The 19,761-nt window shown below is 31.6% G+C and overlaps 1 protein-coding gene across 2 annotated transcripts; it reads right to left on the bottom strand.

Annotated features, from left to right (window-relative positions):
• Positions 1–1,697: 1,697 nt before the first annotated feature.
• On the bottom strand, positions 1,698–18,513 carry LOC139493416 (uncharacterized). 2 transcript variants are annotated; one of them, XM_071281812.1, is made up of 10 exons: positions 18,393–18,513; positions 17,644–17,942; positions 16,572–16,619; positions 15,364–15,575; positions 13,190–13,279; positions 11,850–12,171; positions 10,788–10,958; positions 8,088–8,207; positions 4,737–4,854; positions 1,698–3,249 (listed from the first exon to the last, which is right to left on the bottom strand). In XM_071281812.1, the coding sequence occupies exons 2-10, from the start codon at positions 17,939–17,941 to the stop codon at positions 2,997–2,999; spliced, it is 1,632 nt and encodes a 543-aa protein (XP_071137913.1). In that variant the 5' UTR covers position 17,942; positions 18,393–18,513; the 3' UTR covers positions 1,698–2,996. The 2 variants fall into 2 exon arrangements, with proteins under 2 accessions (XP_071137913.1, XP_071137912.1); XM_071281811.1 differs by having other exon boundaries at positions 18,326–18,459.
• Positions 18,514–19,761: the final 1,248 nt, after the last annotated feature.

Below are 19,761 nucleotides of genomic sequence, written 5' to 3'. Positions count from 1 at the left end.
GCAACACATCAAGACTCTTTAGATGGTAGTTAACTATTATTCTCAAATCTTTTTGACAGTAAATGTACTACATTGTAGAATATATATCTAAATTGATTGTTTGTATATTTCTCATGTATGCATTAAGTTAAATTATGTCCCCTTACATATTCAGTTTACCTTTATTGTGCTTTTCATTGTCAGAAAATCAAAACAACAAGTAAAAGTTGCAGGGAAAATGAATAAACTATTTAATCTTGCTGATATACAATCATAATTACATTCTTTGTCACAAAAATGTCTTGTCAAGCTTAAGAAACCCCTATAGTTATCTCTATTTCAGCAAAATATGAGGGCTAAATGAATAAGTTAGGACCCCTTAACTACTTAAAGGTTTCAAAAAACCTCATAATGGTGTCATGTTACCACTGAACTATATAGCTACAAATTAAACCCGACGAAAACTAGTATTGCTGTACTTGTGTGAAAAAATATATAAAAATTATGCAGTCATCTATTTCGGTGAAAATAATAGGACTTACAGGCAACTTAAATATGTCGCGTCTCAAATTCCAGTGATTGCACATGTGTCTAGCAGTGCACAAAGTTAAAGCGAGCATTTATAATTAAAAAAATTGCAAGTTACTTAAAAATAATGAAGTTCTACTTTCGAGGTGAATTTTTACATTATTACCAACAGATCAGACAAAATTTGCTGAGTCATCAATTTTCACTCTCAGGGGTGGAATTTAAGGGCTATTTTTATTATAGTTGCCCTAAATTAACTTTTTATTGATAAACAGACAAATTGCATAGGTGAAAAAGAATCCATTATTGATTTATTGTAAACATATATATTCCCCTTAAGGTGGCACGGTAGTATTTCCTTGCCCATAAGGGACAATGATAGCCTTTTTAGAATGTTCACCACTTTCTAACACTGCTAAAAATTCTACATTCACAGTTAACTGAAGTACTTTCATTTTACTATTTAGAAATGAATTTTGAAAAACCTAAGGCCACTAGTGCTTTTAGGTCTTTTATCATGCAGTGAATACACAATTTAAAAAAAATCGCAAATTTGTTGTTCTTCCCTCGCCGGGATTCGAACCCATGCTATTGAGATATCGTGACACCAAATCGCCTGCACTGTAGCCGTCTCGCTAGACCACACGACCACCTGGGCTTCATAAAAATTAAGCTTTCGGTGGCCGGGTGTTACCTTTCCACGTCAGTTTTAATCTAGCGTCGTACTACAGTACATGATATATAAGGCATGGAGTATATATATCCACGGTTGGTGTACTTTTTAAACTTATAAACAGAAATAGACACTTATTGCGATGTGTGAATTTACTGCAATGTGTTTCCCTTTTTTTATTATGTGTAGGATATAGACTACATGATCTTGACATCAGTGTTGGCAACGCTATGTATAACATGACTGTATGTGTTCATTACGATGGACCAGGCACAGACGACGAACATCTGGTATTTAACGTGGAAGGGAAAGCATTTGGTCGTTACATCAAGCTGAATATCGTAAGCACTGGACAATTGCAGTTTGCAGAAGTTAAAGTGTTTGGTTATCTCAAAGAGGCAACTGTTTGTTAAATTGTTTTGATTTAGAAACTGTTTTCTTTGATACGACTTTTGTTTAAAAATATTTGCCAGTTAACTAAGTAGCAATTGTAACCACCAAACATACGACAAAAATAACACAGAAAAGAAATCTTTATCTAAATAGATGTATAAAATATGGTCGCAGTGAAATGCATGTACACCAGACTATTATAACGAATACAAGGTAGAGAGAGGCATTAAATCAACCCACATAATTTAAATTACGACTACAAAATAAATGTTCTCTTTCCAGTTAAAAGTGTTGATCAGGACTGTAGGGTGGAAGCAATATGTTTGACCATTTAAATTAGGAACACGACTTCAATGTATTAGTTCTCTGTCCACTCATAACGTGTTTATAATAACAGTATGGTACAAGCAATAAATCCGCTCATTTGATTTGTCATCACGACTTCAATGTACAGGTTCTTTCTCTACTAACAAAGTGTTAAGCAAGACTGTATAATAGAAGCAATATGGCCGCCCATTTAAATTGTCATCACAACTACGATTAGAGGTTCTCTGACCCTCAAAAAGTGCTAATTACGACTGAAAAATAGAAGCAATATGTCCGCCCATTTAATTGTAATCACGACTTCAAGATCGATGTAATATGAATTATAAGTTTGAAGGATTGAGGGTAGTATTGTAAGTGTTCGAGTAGAGAGACATCAAACATATATGGCTCACTCTACCAATATAGATGAACTTTTTTTCTTAAAATATAATAATCGTAGATATAAGACGGCTCAAGTAACTCTTTAGAACGTAAAGCGGCAATCATGGTAATTTGAATAGCGGGTGTACAAGTTGATCCGGTAAGACAATCTACTTAACAGGAAATTACATTTAAGAATAGAATGTTGTTTTTCATATAATCTAATGAGGTGTTAAAGGGTTGACCGATTCCGTATTTAGCGTGAAAGCACTTCATTGTAAAAATGTGCGCACGGTTAAAGTTTTTTTTCCGTCCCTATAAAATTTTCAAAAGATGCATTCAATACTGGTAGTTAAATTTGTTGCTAGGATCCTGGAAACACGATTTCTTTCAATTTTTCTCTTATTTACCTGTACTTTATTGTTGACGCTCGTGTCATCATGAATGGTAATTTTCATTTGGAAATGAAACTTAATTTCAGAATAATGCGAGATTACATTTAGCCAATCAAGATAATGTATCATAGTGAAACATACCGGCAATGTATTTATATAACTATAAATACGGGAATCGTACACAGATAAATATATATTGGCTATTCATTCAGTTATAACTGTTTCAATATGTCAACTCCAAAAATCTATTCACGGATAGTCAAGCACGATCACAAAACAAAATATAGCTAAGTCTATTATATTTTAGATTCTACAATTTCAAAATGCCTCAGCTCAAATGGTTACACAGAATAATAACAAAAGTGCATAGTAATATCCCTGTCATCGGTCTGATCTACTTTAGGGTGTGCACCTTTCAAATACTGGTTACTCCTTGTATACGGTTTCACCAAATTATTTGTGTCCCATGTTATGTACTCTTTTTGTGACGTCATACCGGAAACATTTTGGCATTCCATGGAGCCGTCGTTACGTAGTAAATAAAAAGGTCTGTCTTTTGGAAGGAAAATTGACTGGTTTACGTCACTGTCATTTCTGAAATAAATAAAAAAATCATTATATTTTTTCTTTGCTATTTTCAACACGGGTTGACCTTTATCACGATTGGTTGTCTGTTACAGTCTCTCTAGAAAAGTCAGGTGTAACTATTGTTTGTATATGCTATATATCAACTTTTATATAATACAATTTTGTCATAGTCCTACCATTCAGCATTACAAAATTACAGCCACAAAAAAAAATGATTCTCGATTCCAACAATTCAACATAGAAAAAATATCCATTTTAGTCGTGTTTCTACTAAGAAAAAAAAACAACACGGATAACTCATTAAAAAAGGAAAACTAACAGTACCACTTCTGATGTTTTACAAAAAGGAAAAGTAACAGTACCACATCTGATGTTTTACAAAAAGGAAAATTAACAGTACCACATCTGATCTTTTACAAAAAGGAAAATTAACAGTACCACTTCTAATGTTTTACAAAAAGGAAAATTAACAGTACCACATCTGATGTTTTACAAAAAGGAAAATTAACAGTACCACATCTGATGTTTTACAAAAAGGAAAATAAACAGTACCACATCTGATGTTTTACAAAAAGGAAAATTAACAGTACCACTTCTGATGTTTTACAAAAAGAAAAATTAACAGTTCCACATCTGATGTTTTTTTAACGTATCGATAGGATGTCCCGTTTATAAAAGATACACATTTACACTGAGAATCATTCACTCCTTTTTTGGTCTGTGATGGGAAAAAATGTTCATGTCAATCAATTTGATTAACCCAGATTTGTCAATTTATGATGATGATTAAACAAAACAGTGTTATACTACGGTTGTCTTATCAAATACATATGATAGGAATAGTGCATGGAATTGTACCCAAACTAAGATATCACATCCCTCAGTCACAACTGACATCCTAATTGTATTGATTGATTTTCTGTGTATTTCAATGCATTAGTATATACGGTATTTTTTGTCATCCCGATATATTTCAGTAAGAGACTTTTCATGATGTTAATAAACAGGACGAATTGAAACTATAAAAAATGGAAGACAACACATTTAATAATTTATTGCGTCCGAAGCGCTTTTCTTGATTTACCTTCATCAGGAACGCTCAAAGCAAAATATTTGAAATCCAAAGATGCGTAAGTACCAAAAATTGTTGAAGAGCTATATGTCAAAAATACCTAAATTAAATGGCCAAATTCATCTAAAGCCAACTTTGCCTGGGGAGTTGAAACCTTAGTTTCAAAGTGTAAATCAAGGACTTGAATATTTTTAAGTTAAAAAAAACTCATGTCTTCATACTTTATTGATACTAAATTATATGAAGTCCGATGGCAATTGTATTAAATTCAATGCTAGGGAAGCCATGTATAATCATTTCTTCAAAGGAGTTATATTCTTAAATAGCAATAAGAGAATAATGGAAGATATCTCTTGATAGTAAATACAAGTTAAAAAAAAAGAAAACAACTGCACCATAAACCTTCTGAAAACTTAGTTACCTGCAGCAGAAGAACATTGTTACATCTGGAGAGGAATATATCCCATCAGGGTAGTAGGAACCGGTGAATGACTTACGAGTGGGGTCTAGAGCCCAAGCCACAGAACCTTCACCAAACCCTGAAAAGTAGGAATCTCATAAACGAACATCTAAATAAAAATAAGTAATTTATTGTATACACAGAGGACAGTCTGATATTTATATCACAATTTAATTTAATATCAAAATCTGAATGTAATAAAGTATTCTACAAGAATTTGCAACATCTTCACTGAAAAACATGGCATATAATATATAGAAGGAATACATGCAATTCTTTGATCGAACAGAAAAAGGCTACAACATTGTTAACAAAAATGATTAAAAGACACAAGAAAAAAGATCTGTGAGGGAATTTGATGTTTGCTATTCCATGGTTCATTTTAAAGTACTTATAGTTGATAGCATTGAATTAATTAAAATGTTGTTTTGCTCAAATATTTTAAAAAATGTTATGACTATATATCCATATATGATGTATTAATAAATTTACGCCATTATACTCGGAATTTTTTGTAAAAACAGTTGTCATTATGAAAAAAAAAGACAACTGTCCACATGAGACCACAATGACACAGACGTTAACAACTATAGGTCACCGTACGGCCTTCGACAATGAGCAAATCCCATACCGCATAGTCAGCTATACAACGCCCCGATAAGACAATGTAAAACAATTCAAATGAGAAAACTAACGGCCTCATGTATATAAAAAATGAATGAAAAACAAATATGTAACACATAAACAAACGACAACCACTGAATTACAGGCTCTTTACTTTGGACAGGCACATACATAAATAATGTGGCGGGGTTGACTTTTAAAGGCAAAATGTTTTTTTGTTTGATTTTGATACCCTTTGAGAGATAGAAATACTATGCCACAAAACACAGGACGTCTTCAAACATGTTTGCCCGCGTCATATTTCAAAAGTGTCTGTCCAATGCCAATTAACTATCGTGGTTGTTGTTAGTTCATGTCTTTAATATGTGTTTTTATGAATGATTATGTTTATTAAAATCATGCTGTTTGTTTTTTTCTCAATTGAATTTGTTTCATACTTTCAAGTCGGGGCCTTATATAGCCGATTTTATTGTATGGCGTTTTAATGTTGAAGTCGTTTGCAATTGCCTATAATTGCATACAATTATTCTTTTGAACTTTGATGGATACCTGTAGTTTTTATTTTAAAAATTATTGATCTTTTTGGTGTTCAAACTATAGTGCATACATACATTTTCACAATACATACATGATATTTATGGCATTGTTATACTATTGATATTTTAGGAATACGTAATTGTAAAAATTTACAAGTAAATGGTGTGAATATTCAGTATATGATACATCTTAGGGATACTTTGGAATACATTAAATATATATGATTATATAAAAAATAGATTTAATTAAATAACTTCCATGAATCCCTCCCTCCTATTCAGACTTTTCTGTGTAACATTTTACATTGGAAAGCTTGTAGTTTGCTTTCTATAGTACATTTAAAAGCTAGTGAATAAATATTTTCCCATTTTTCGTCACTAATTTTTATATTTAAACTTTCTTCCCACCTTTGTTGAGAAATAGGAGAAACACTTCCCCGATCAATTAAAAGTGAATATACATCTTCAGCGAATAATTTACTGATAGGCATTTTTTATTCTCATTCTCATAAACGAATCCAAATGAGTTGCTGTTAGGTGACATGTGTTGTTGTAATAACAAACCTTTCAAGTCACGTAGTATAGCAAGTTTAATAGATAGAATGTCTCAAAAAAGTAACATTCAGGTTATATGTTTTGTAAATAGCGTCATGAGACAAAAATGCGCCTTTATCATCTACAATACCATTGATGAACCGTATGCCTTTCAAGTATTAAGATCTGTAAAAACTCGTTCTGTCAACTTTAATGAACGGATTGAACCAAATACATTCTTTTCTTACATGAATGAATTTAACATGTTTAACGGGATGAAAAATGCCCTTGAAACGTTTCCAGGCAGATAACACTTCTATTCAAAAAGAGGTTCTTTTAAATTTAAAAACACTGAGTTGTATCATTGGCAATCATACCACATCTCCCTATCTTTATACACAATGTTTAGTTTTAAATTATAGCAAAATGTTTAATTGGTTATTATTTACGGTATTTACAAATAAATGTCTAAAAAACATGTAATCTTTCTCGATACCCATTTTTTCCTAACACCTATTTCGACAGGGTGAAGTCTTTGTTATTTAATCGTATATAATTCGATTTGATAAAATTTATTACTGCTTCACCCCTTTCTTTTTACCCAGTGCATAATAAAATCCTTTACATAAAATATAAAAAAGAATATGTGATTGCCAACGAGACAACTGTTCACAAGAGACCAACATGACACAGAAATTAACAACTATTGGTCACCGTACGGCCTTCAACAATAAACAGATCCCGTACCGCTTAGTCAGCTTTAAAAGACTGCTTATCTGAAAATAGGATAATTTGCATGCCCCTTTACACTCATTTGTTATATAAGTTTATAAACCAATAAAGTTGGTACTGGACGATAGACTTAAGAAGATGTGTAATGAGTGCCAATGCTACAACTCTCCATCCAGGTCATAATTAGTAATTATACTGCAATCAGCTATTTTACTATACAGATAAAGCTATACGTATAAACGTTAGCTTTATACGTCAATGACCTCAACTAACATATAAGCCCCGCCTTCTTACCGGAACTACTGTATTTCATCAACAACGTCACGCCACAACCATGAAAACGTGTAGTAACAATGGTCAAACTTTTATGAATTTAAACTTGTTATGTCTTCAAATTGGTATTTATATACCATGTTTATTAAATGATATTAATTAAGTTCATTTTCCCTTTCTAATTCCTTAAAATGTCAATGTCCTACCTCCTGTACTACGGTCAGAGGGAATACCCCAAAATGGTACCCCAAGAGGGAAATTCCAAACACTTTTTTTATTAACGATATTTGTTACATATTTTTTTTAATTCTTAATTTTTTATCGATTTCAGTATAAAAACAATATACGTATAGTGTCCAAATGTAAACAATTATAGGCCAAAGTACGGTCTTCAGCACGGAGCCTTACTTAAGTGGAGAGAGTATACACATTTTACTATTTTTTAATACAAACAGTCGATTTTATTATTCTAAGGCCGGATTTTCCTTCCTCAAAAAAATTGCTGAAATGAATTATTTAATGTTTTAAAAAGTATTCCTTTCGCCTTTGCCTTTCATTCTAAAAAAATATTTCTTAATTGGAATTCCTTAATGCTCTGAACAATTCATCATACCTGATGGACATTCTCCTTGTTTGAATAAACAATAGTTACCACGTGGCCACTCTAGCTCATACCTTGTAGGTGAAACATCGTATCTACCACAGAATTTAAGCAGCAGACGGCTTTCAGAACCTGCAGGTTAAACATACATTCAAAATTTGCTATGATTATATTATATGTCTATATTTATGGTGTGATCATTTTTAGTAGAATGATTGATATACGAAACATAAACTAAAAACCAAATAATTGCATTACATATATATTTCATTAAAATACGTAATTTTTGATTGGCTAATAAAAATTTCGCGTCATTCTACAATTTATCTTCATTTGAAAATGAAATGTAACATTCATTATGACATGAGCTTCAAGAATAAAGTGCAAATGAAAAAAAGAAAGATTTGATTGAAATTGTGTTCTTATTATCTTAGCAAAAATAATGTAATGATATGGTTTGAACGCTTCTGTTATTAATTTTAGTAAATTTGTAAAAGCGTTGACCGTGCGCACATTTTCAGTATGGAAAGCTTTCGAGTTTCATACAAATTTAATTTGGTCACACTTTTTCACAATAAATTTACAAAAGGTATCATTCAGTACTTGTTTTTGTTATTCCCGCAGTGTCAGTCATAAAAGATATCATTCAGTACTTGTTTTTGTTATTCCCGCAGTGTCAGTCATAAAAGGTATCATTCAGTACTTGTTTTTGTTATTCCCGCAGTGTCAGTCATAAAAGGTATCATTCAGTACTTGTTTTTGTTATTCCCGCAGTGTCAGTCATAAAAGGTATCATTCAGTACTTGTTTTTGTTATTCCCGCAGTGTCAGTCATAAAAGGTAGCATTCAGTACTTGTTTTTGTTATTCCCGCAGTGTCAGTCATAAAAGGTAGCATTCAGTACTTGTTTTTGTTATTCCCGCAGTGTCAGTCATAAAAGGTAGCATTCAGTACTTGTTTTTGTTATTCCCGCAGTGTCAGTCATAAAAGTTATCATATCCTACTTGTGTTATACTGTTACAACATTTGAACATATTTCCGTACAATACGTATTGGATAAACACCAATCGATAGATGTACATTGTTATTCAAATAGTATATAAATATTTTCTGGTTGTAGTTGTGAATTTAATATAGATTGAAAATAAGACTTTTGTCAAGTGCTTTGGTTTCGATTCTAAATGATTCAATGACCTGTCTTGAATTCTAATAATTACATGACTACATTAATTTGGTTTCTTTTTAATAAACAAAAATGGAAACCACTCAGTTTCTCCTATATGTGTTTTGTCCCACGTATTTGCAAAACAGTTTTTTCCGTCGCATTTGATGTTTATTTTATGATCCATGTCATTTAAGTTGCTGTCTCTTTAACTGAAATCTACGTTTATTTCTATGTTATGGGATGCCGTTAGAGTTTGTTCAGTTTTAAACCTCAATTATAACAATGGAGATGTAATATCTGAGTAAATTATCCAAATTTAACACACTCAAAACATTGTTGTCTATTAGATATTGTTTTACATCTCATTGATTTTTGTTTTAATTAATTTTGTATTCACATTTCGTCAAAGATCAAATTTATCCGTTGAGTGTATATTCACTTGTTTTTGTTTATATGTCTTTTGGTTGAGTTAAGCCATTTCAATTGTTATTTTATAGTGTGTCTCTCAATTTTGTGATGTAACACTATTGTTTCAGGTTTGAGTGAATGTTGGCTCTTATTAACACGTTTAAACCTGCTGCATTTGTTAGCACCTGTTTTTATTCAGGTATCTGATGTTCAGTGGTTGTCATTTGTTGATATGTTTTTTCTTTTTTCTCGTCTTTAAAAAATAGAGTAGGCCGTTAGTTTTCCAGTTTGAAGGTTTTTATTCTAGTCTTTTAATGGTCCTTTATAGCTTGCTGTTCGGTGTGAGCTAAGGCTCTGTGTTGAAGGTCGTACTTTGACCTTTAATGATTTACTTTTACAAATTGTGATTTGTATGGAAAGTTGTTTCATTTGCACTCATACCACATCTTCCTATATCTATTAATAATATCATAAGCATGCAAGATATGAACGGCCTACAAATGAAAAATCTTCAACTTGAAAACATTAAGTTCTGATTTTGATATTAAGATGAAATGAATTATAAAAATGTTAAGAAAGACTGTCAGTTACAACATTGATCGGAAAAGGCAAAGGATAATATGATGTAATGTACAAAACAAGAGAACTATAAATTCATATCGGGTTGTTGTCAGTAGTCAGCATGTTTGTGTTGACATGAATTAAAATAATTATAAATTAAGTATTGACGATATTCTAATGAAGGAAGAGCTTATTTTAGAATATTGGGCAACACGTTTTTGAACTTTATATTCTACATGCTATTCACATTCGTACTTAATTTTGGTTTTTGACATTTGATGATTGGAACGTTATTGATGAGTCTAATGTAGACGTAACTTCCATTCGGCGTACAACATTTAAAGCCTTGTATAAACGGTGAGTTTAATCATCGACAGAACAACCAATAACTGAAAAAGAACATATAAAGTGCAGCCTCAATTATGCCAAGAAAAATGTCTATTCAATTATAAGCATATGAGGAAATTCGAGAACCCCTATAACAGAACAGATAAAACATGCAGACCTGATTACAGCCAATTCAATCATTTTGAAAAAGTTAATTCTAAACAATGTACCCTTCTTAAAAATAAAAATTACCTGAAAAATGGTTCTGATCCGAAAACTTGTTTTTTGAGTCACTTTTTTCAGTAGCCCATTGCACATATCCTTCTCTGCTGACTCCTCTAGGACAGATCTCGGAATTGTCTTTTATAACCTCAACAAAACCATACGTTCCTCTCGGCCATTCTGAGTTTACTGCTAAATTACCTGAATAAAAGTATTATAGATGTCTAATTATATCTATGCGTAAGCTCTAAACAAAGAAATGGAATATAAGAAAACGCTATTCGTTTACTAATAAATGTAAAGAAGCTAAAAAGCTAAGTATGGAATCATTTTCATTATTTGTAAATAATGAAGGGTTGGGAACTATAACTCTCAGTTATTGCTAAAAAAAACATAAACCAAAATTTATACATGGATACAAGAACCTGCTCCTAACAACAAGACAACCAACAAAATATTACAAAAAGTCTTGGCACTTCTTATTGTATTTATTGTTAACTTATTCTCGTCCTGAACAAGCATGACATATTTGTCACTGGACGTTAAGCAACCAACAATCAATCAATCACATATGATAGATTTCACCCGTAAATATTGCATCTACACAAAACGGGCTTATTCAAACAGCGAGTTTTGGTATCTTTTGCCTTTATTTTTTTAATGTTTGGTTTGGTTTTGTTTCTAGTCATGGCATTGTGTCAGTGTCTCATCGACTAATGAATTTTGAATGTCCCTATGGTAAATTCAAACTAATTTTCCACTTGTTTCCACTGAATCAAATTATACAACACCTATTGTCAATAGGACGGTTCAAGCTGTCACTATAGATTGTACTAGATGTATTCAGGCCGAGTTGTTTTTTACTCAGGTGTATATAGTTTTCAAAATGTTGCGAAACATGATTTGGTTTTTCGTTTTATTTTTGTTCCCATATAATTTGATAAAAATAGGTTTAGTCTTTTTATAAATGAAAATTGGAGAAAGATTTTAAAATAGTTGTATGTCGTTAATTTAACTTTTTGCTATGTGAGCATATGGTGAAACTGTCAAAATAAATCATTATAAATTCTAAATCATCTTAAAATAACTTACTTTTTAACGGAGCTAGCATGCCGCTCACCAGATCGTTTTGCGCTTGTATTATAAGTGATCTTTTTGATAGTACATCATCGATGCTAGTACTTTCACTGCAGATATTTCTTAGGATCAGGTTATCCATGTTGCTCCAAAATTTCGTCTGGAATATAGTATCGATACTCATCATTCGTAATCCGATAGGTTCTGGTTCGTCCTTCGTACCGACAATAAGTGTGTCTGTTTCATTACCAAGACTGATTTTATAATAGGGACTGCTTGCAAAAACGTCAAATTTAACCACCCTTGTATAATCTTTTTCCATGATTGATTCTGGAACCTACAAAAAAAAAACAAAAAAAAAAACACGAAATGTATTTCATATTGTGTATTTTGAATAAATGACAACGCTGAAAATAAATTGAAAGACATTTCATTTTGATTCAATCACAAATAACTAGAAGACATTCAAATAGTTTTACCCATTTTGTTGGAAAGAATCTAGACGTCTGTTTTTACTCATAAGACTAAGTTGTACAACAACATTAACACTATCAATTCAATGCACCATACACGCATTGTCATAATAAATGTTTCTCCAGTGATGCTTGTGACCAAACTATTTTAAAATCCTAAATATTTTAAAATCCAAAACTTTTTTTAATAATAGAATAAGGGCTACTTAAATAGTTGTCAAAGGTACCAGGATTATAATTTAGTACGCTAGACGCGCGTTTCGTTTACACAAGACTCATCAGTGACGCTTATATCAAAACAGTTGAAAAGCCAAACAAGTACATAGTTGAAGAGCATTGAGGATCCAAAACGATAAAAAAAAAACCACCATATAAATCTTTAAAGTAAAATTACAATCACATCATTATCATTATCATTATCATTAAACACTTCTTTCAAACGCGGACGTAATGCCCACTAAAAGTACAAGCAACATATGATTTGCTTGTAGTATTCGTCGTATGAAATGATAGGTATAACCGTCATTGAGTTTAATGTAATGCATTTACATTGATGGTGATTAACTATGATCTGCTTATATTTGGTACAATTCATAGAGATATATTTTATTCAGATGGAAAGGAATTATGAAAAAATTACCTTTTCCACTTATTTATATACTGAATACACTGTGCATACGTTTTATTTTTACTTAATTTTGATTTCAGTAACTGTTTCATTTATTTGGTTCAGTATTTATTTTGACATGTTGTTAGATTTCTTTTATATTATAATTAATTTCAATGAACCGGATTTATCAAACGAGTTACGAAAAAAACATTCAGTATTGCAGTAACCCATTCAAAATTGATTATACAGTTTGTAATTAACGCTTCACATACCTTGTCCAGTAGGTATACAAATAAATCAACGTCCTTGACTTGTGACCGTTTGATAGTTTTGATTCCCATTTCTGCTTCTACTATGACATGCTGTAAAAAGTAAAAATTCAAAAGGAAAAGTCCCGAATTAAATGGCAACAAAATAAAATAAACAAGAGGTAATCGATATAGTTTCCATGAAGGTTCTTCAAATTATTAGATATCTATTAAACCTCAACTATTCAACATAAAAGGATATTACAATGAAAAGAGTTATTGTCTTTTAAGAAAAGTTTAAAAGAATCAGTGAGGTCCTCAACCCTTTTCTTTTAGAAACATCATATTGCTTACTTGTACAATGTTTCCAATGTACGAAATAAGCTCAACAATGATGGTTTTATTTTTGGAAATTTTGTCACGAAAAATTTACACCAATCAAATGCTGTAGAAGCCAACAGAACTGTAACTTAATATATCCTAAAGATTAATATGTTAAAACTTTTAACGTTGATTAAATTTATGGAATGTTAAGATAATGATTCATCAACAGTCCGTTTGACTGTACGGGATGTATCAAGTTCGCAGTCACGTCCGGTCAGAAGGTGGGCGTTAAATCCGATGCCTCGTGTAAAGAGAGTGCCACGTTCTTTGCACGTTAAGAACCCTTGCAACAACTCTTTGAGGGGTCCGTAGGTGGCCAGTTGCAAGGCAAAATTTCTGTCCCTATCCAATATACCCTCATTTTCCAGTGGCAGTCCACATTTCTCCGACCATCATCCCAGATCGCCTCTATTGTATCAACCTACCTATTGTATTTATTGTGAACTTGTTCTCGTCCTAAATATGCATGAAATATTTGCCACTGGACGTTAAGCAACCAACAATCAATCAATCATCAACATATATAGAAGGTGTTCGGTGTCAATACAATTATCGGACTATTATTCATACAAAAAAAGATAGATTAGGGTCATATTTTCTTTTTTAAGAAAGCCTTTAGTAACCCTTAAAACGGAATGAGCACTTCATTCTGTTATCATGAGTGTCCTTATTAAAATTTGAGTAGAGAATTTAGAATTGGCAAACGTTTGAGTCATTAAAGTAGATTTTGTCAGGTTATGTAGTTTAAATGTCAAGCATATATCAATATATCAAGCATAAAACGTGATAAATTTTTAATAATAATTGTAATAGTTTGTCAATTAAGTGTGATTACTATTAATTTTAGTTTCCGGTTCAATCGTGAATATTAAGCCAAGACATGATTATAAATATATAAATGGTTACTGTGGATTCGTTTATACTCGTTGGATACCAATTTTCGTTGATTTCGTGGTTATAGGGAAACCACGAATTTAAATGTTCAACGACTTACGAATGTATGCAGATTTTTGTCAAAACCACAAAATTCAATATCCACGAATATACAAGGTTATCTCTAACTACGAAAATTGGTACCCACGAAAATAAATGAATCCACAGTATATCGATATGCTAATGTAGCTACTATCTATAACTTTAGATAATCAGAATCCAGAATTACCTTCATATAATTGTACTTTATCATATTTTTAACTACGGTTTTAAACCTAATTGATACAGATTTTGGAGATGTTTTTCAGACTATTGATATGCACCATATTGACATCGACGAATTATTTAGTTTGTCGATATTCAGAAAGTGTCGGAATAATTGTTGCTAAGCTTTAAATCAACAACACTTTACGAATTGAACAATTTTTCTCTTAAGTTAAGTCATGTGTAAACGTAGCTGAGTAATTGTCATTCTAACTTAAATCCAAATTATGTTTATTTGTGGGTCAGCAGAATTAATACATCTATTACCTCCATTAAAATATGTAAATCCTTAAAAGTATCCACACAAACATGTTTTCATTCAATTTTAAGACTAAGGGTTTCATAGAATTATGATGTGCCTGCATTTACAGCATTGACATCGACACAGTATTTTATTTATAGCAAATATAGGTTCGGCAAAATTTGGGAAATGAATGTCAGCTGTATGAAAATACAATAGACATACTAAGTATTACCTGTTAATTGCTTTAAATGCACATGACTGCAATATTTTAATGGTGTGCACAGATAAACTTATCAGCTAATATAAAAAAAAAAACCAGATAAGTAAACGATGAGACAAAAATATGCTGGCAACTTAAATCATCTATACACACCGTTCCCCATGTTCTCAAGAAATCTAGGTATTCATTCTTTTTGTAAGTAGGACTAAGGTCGCACACAGCTGCTGCAAACGAGTCTCCTACAGTAAAATGTTTACAGTCAACAATATCCATAGCGTAGCGTTCTTTGCCGTAGCTGCAAGTCTCTGCTCTTTCCTGTACAACATTATATTCAGCGAATGTGTGCTGGGAAAGGTAACGGTAGTCTGGTAAAAAAGAAGGGGAAAATTAGAACATCAATGTCTTCATTGTTAAATTTACTGATGGAAAATATATCACTGAAAGACTGCGTAGTTAGCACTTAATCCAATAGAACATGCTATGCCACTTTTAAATTGATGATGTGTGTCGTCAATTAAACAATTAACTGTCATATACTTTACTGTCTCAAGTTAGGAATATGGCGGTTGTTATCAAATAGTCTGTTTCTATGAAAGTTGGCGTTTATTGTTGTAGCACTCACTTTTTTCGGTTTTTCTGTTGTTGAACTCTTATAGTTGACTTGTTTCCCTCGGTTTTGTTTTGTTATCCGGGATGATTCAGTTAAATGAATTTATGACTATTATACAGTGGTATACTACTATTGACTTCATTTGGGCACAATGGTGCACAATAAATATCGACGTTTCCCTCGAATATCAAATAATTAAGTTTTAAATTTAACTATCACGCATTAGAATTTCCGTTCTGGTAGGAAGAGTGTGTATTGCTATGTACGAACTTCGACTCACAAACATTCGTGCCACTGTCTGTTTTCCACGGTAAACTGTTTTTGAAAAAGGATTACTTAATTGATAATTGCAAGAATATATGGAATCTGTCATGGGTATTCAGGGTTTAGTTCAGCTGTCTTTTTTCATCTACTTTTTATGCATGAATTTGCAAAAATGTTACTTTCCTTAAACTTGTAAATATGATTTATTAGATGTTGTCGAATCATATCGCGAGATATTCGTTCACTTGCTTGCGGAGCACATCAGATTTCGTAATCATCATATAATTGCATCTGTTTCAGGTACTACATGATTATTGTAACTGTTTTTTAATTATTTGAAATGTGTTATTGTTCGATGTTGTACCTTTTTATAGAATTTGGAAACAGTTTGATGTTTCCACACCGTCACTTTGTAATCTGTATTTTTTCAAAATGTACCGGCGTGTTCGACGTTATACAATGTAGTCAAATGTAAACTTAAACTTACGTGTGCTTCCAACGAAGGCATTTTTTTTAAGAGCAAAATTACCAGTTCCTGTTAAAAAAAACATCGATAAAGATGAAATGATTGTTATTTTCTATATATTGTGAACAATTAATAATAAAGACAAAAGCAACATTATCTACATAAAGCATATAAAGATGACAATTATTCATCATACATTTTGATGAGTTTGAGATCACGAAAAGTTTCCGTCAGCTCAATAACAGTTCCTAGATACGACTATATTCAGCTCATGAATAGCCGACACATTTATAGATACAATGCAACGATAATAACGTTACAATACATTAACAAAAGTTTATATAAACATCTAGCAGAGCTTATATTATTGCGACATATTAATGAAGTTTCATACTACCAATTTAAAATCCCAAGTTAAATTTTATGATAAAACCATGTATATACTAATGTGTACAGGCATACATTTCTACATGGTAATAATCAATCAATGTTCAAAGTTTTGTCATGACATGATGTTTCGGAGGTCCCAACAGCACCCCTGTATTCTGAGCATCTTAATTAGTATACAACAATAAAACTGGAATGCACATTCAAAATGCAAAATTAACACAATATTTCCATTCAGGAAAAGTTTGATTAATGTAAATTCTTTAACTATGTTGAGAAAACAACAAAAGCATAAGTCTTCTCAGAGTAGGGCTGTTTAAGCATATTTTAAAATTTACTCATCACAGATATCAGGATTAAAATTTAGTATTAGTATTTGCGACAGACGTGCGTTTCGTCTACAAAAGACTCATCAGTGACGCTCGAATCAAAAAAGTTGAAGAGTCTAAATGTTAGTTCTTGAATTGGGATGACCCCTGAACGTAATGAAGATTTCCATCCAATGTTATTAATCTAGTCAACATATACACTTCTATAATCAAAAACATTTTACTATAAACCATTCTAGTCAAGTAAATTTATCGAGTCTGGCTCGTATGAAAAATGTTGGTTAATAATGCATCCATATAAGGATCTTTTTATGTAGGTACAATGTTGAACTTCTAGTTAACAAATCTACTATATATATATGTATGTAGTTTCTTACCTGAAGTCTCAATAGAATGCTGTAGTTTAGTCTGGTATGACTTCCTATCATGATACCATTCTACTGACTCTGACATTTTACAACTGTCTGCGAGTTCGGAAATTACAGCTTGGGAATCGAGCTCTCCCTCAGTTTGCAGTATCTTCTTGTCAAGTATTCCCGGATCAGACCCTCCTAACAACGGATTAACTCCGTCCGGATTTCCTAATACTATATTGTAGCCCCTACCAATAACTTCTCCATTTCCGATTGCTAAGTTGCTTAGCAAAGCAATTACAGCTACCAGTATTTTATACATTCTGTGATCGTTAATATTGATAGTGATAATTAACGTAAACAATTGATACGTGTTTTTTTTAAATCACACTTTATGGATTATGTAACCAAGCTTTAGAAGTTTAGCGCTTCTAAAGACAGCTATTGTTTTTATATAAATGCATAGTTGATAAAAAAAATAATTTCTGTTAAAAAAAAATTTGTCTGTTAAAAAAAATTACAAATGTATGTTAGACTTGATGGTTCTATACTTTAAATTAGTTAATTCTGCAATGTATGCAATGACAAAATTGAGAATTATAAAACAGTAACAAATAAAGACAAAGTTCTTTATTTGCATGAATGAAAAACAAACATTAATATATTTTGATTTCCCAGTCAAAGGAGGAAAAACTAAAAATCTTACATTGTCAATCTTGTGCCAGCACAGTTGAAAGAAGACGAACAAAATATAGTTTTAAATAGAAACTTACTCGATGCATGGAAATTGTTGTATGCCCAAATTTGAAAGTTGACTTCCGTCATTACAGTGACTCAAATGTCAAATATAATTCAGTATACATGTGAATGCTATTATAGTTCATTAAATATAAATACCAACGTTTGTTTATAAGTGTTATTTTATTCAAAGTGACTTTAATACTTAATGGATACTTCAAAGTGTAAAATATATATTATAATTAAGTGTCCACTTGAAAATTAAATCCTAAACGTCATTGAAAGTTATTATAGCAATCGAATTCATTTTGATGTTACAGTTGTTAAGATTTTCGATGTACATGATACAGCATAGATAAGGAATGAAATTCCAAAAATAGATAAAGAACAGAAATATGTAGGATGATTGCGAATAACAAACAACACAATAACGCAACAAAATATTTAATGGGCCCAATGTACATATAATTAACTTTAAACAAAGATCATCAAAATATAATATCGACTACTCAAAGAAACTAAGGTATACAAGCAAAACACTTATAAGGTTCATGACTATCAAATACAATGTTGCCGGGTTCAACTGTTTTAGTATTCGCTTTCCACTTTTAAATTCTACCAGTGAAAACGCTAAACATTTAAGACCTGATATCAACGATGAATTTAAAAACAAAATTAAAATATATATTTTACAGATAACAAAACATGATATCATGTACAGGATAAGCATGTTTGTCATTAATGCTATTAGTGTAACACAGAAATCCTTTCAACACTGAAAACAAGCTCCAAGTAATAAATTGCAGGTCTAAGATGCCTTCTGACATCATTCACATACTCGCAGTGAAGTTTTGACACATTTACACTATGATCATCTTGCATTTTGGAATCTTGCCAAAGATACAGCAACCGCACACCCCAGTGAAATATATAATAAAGTTTCAAATTGTTCAAGCATGACAGAGCATTATGATTTGTTGTTGGCGTAAAGCACCACAGCAGAATAGACCGGTGTTTGACATTGAAACGTGTTTACCATTAAAAGGCCAAGTATAAAGTATTCACCAATATTGTGCCGTTTGGGGTCTAACCATAAAATGAAATATTAGACGGATATACATACGACAAAAAACACAATAAATATTAGATGTATATTTCGACTTTGCAAGAACTTTTGTAACTATAAATTGAATTGTTTTGTTTTTCAAAAGACTAAACCATTTTCAAACTGTCTTGTAAATGGGTGTTTCACCTAAATATCCATTAAACGTGCAATCAATTGTATGTAGTGATATCTATGAACATACACCTTAGTCGTACACAGCAAGATTAATTGATTGATTGATTGGTCTATACCACTATAGTGGTATTTCGTGGCGGTCAGTTTTTATTGACGGTGGAAGC

The sequence above is a fragment of the Mytilus edulis genome, chromosome 10, assembly GCF_963676685.1.
Source record: "Mytilus edulis chromosome 10, xbMytEdul2.2, whole genome shotgun sequence".
In the NCBI taxonomy this organism is placed as follows: Eukaryota; Metazoa; Mollusca; class Bivalvia; order Mytilida; family Mytilidae; genus Mytilus; species Mytilus edulis.
The sequence above is the reverse complement of the archived record's forward strand: the minus strand, read 5'-3'. Positions and strand labels throughout refer to the sequence as shown.

Coding starts and splice junctions, on each gene's coding strand:
- LOC139493416 (XM_071281811.1), bottom strand. CDS start 18,444: ATGACGGAAGTCAACTTTCAAATTTGGGCATACAACAATTTCCATGCA. Junction 16,620..17,643: donor GCATTCTATTGAGACTTCAG/GTAAGAAACTAC, acceptor TTTTTTTAACAG/GAACTGGTAATTTTGCTCTT. Junction 15,576..16,571: donor TGCCTTCGTTGGAAGCACAC/GTAAGTTTAAGT, acceptor CTTTTTTACCAG/ACTACCGTTACCTTTCCCAG.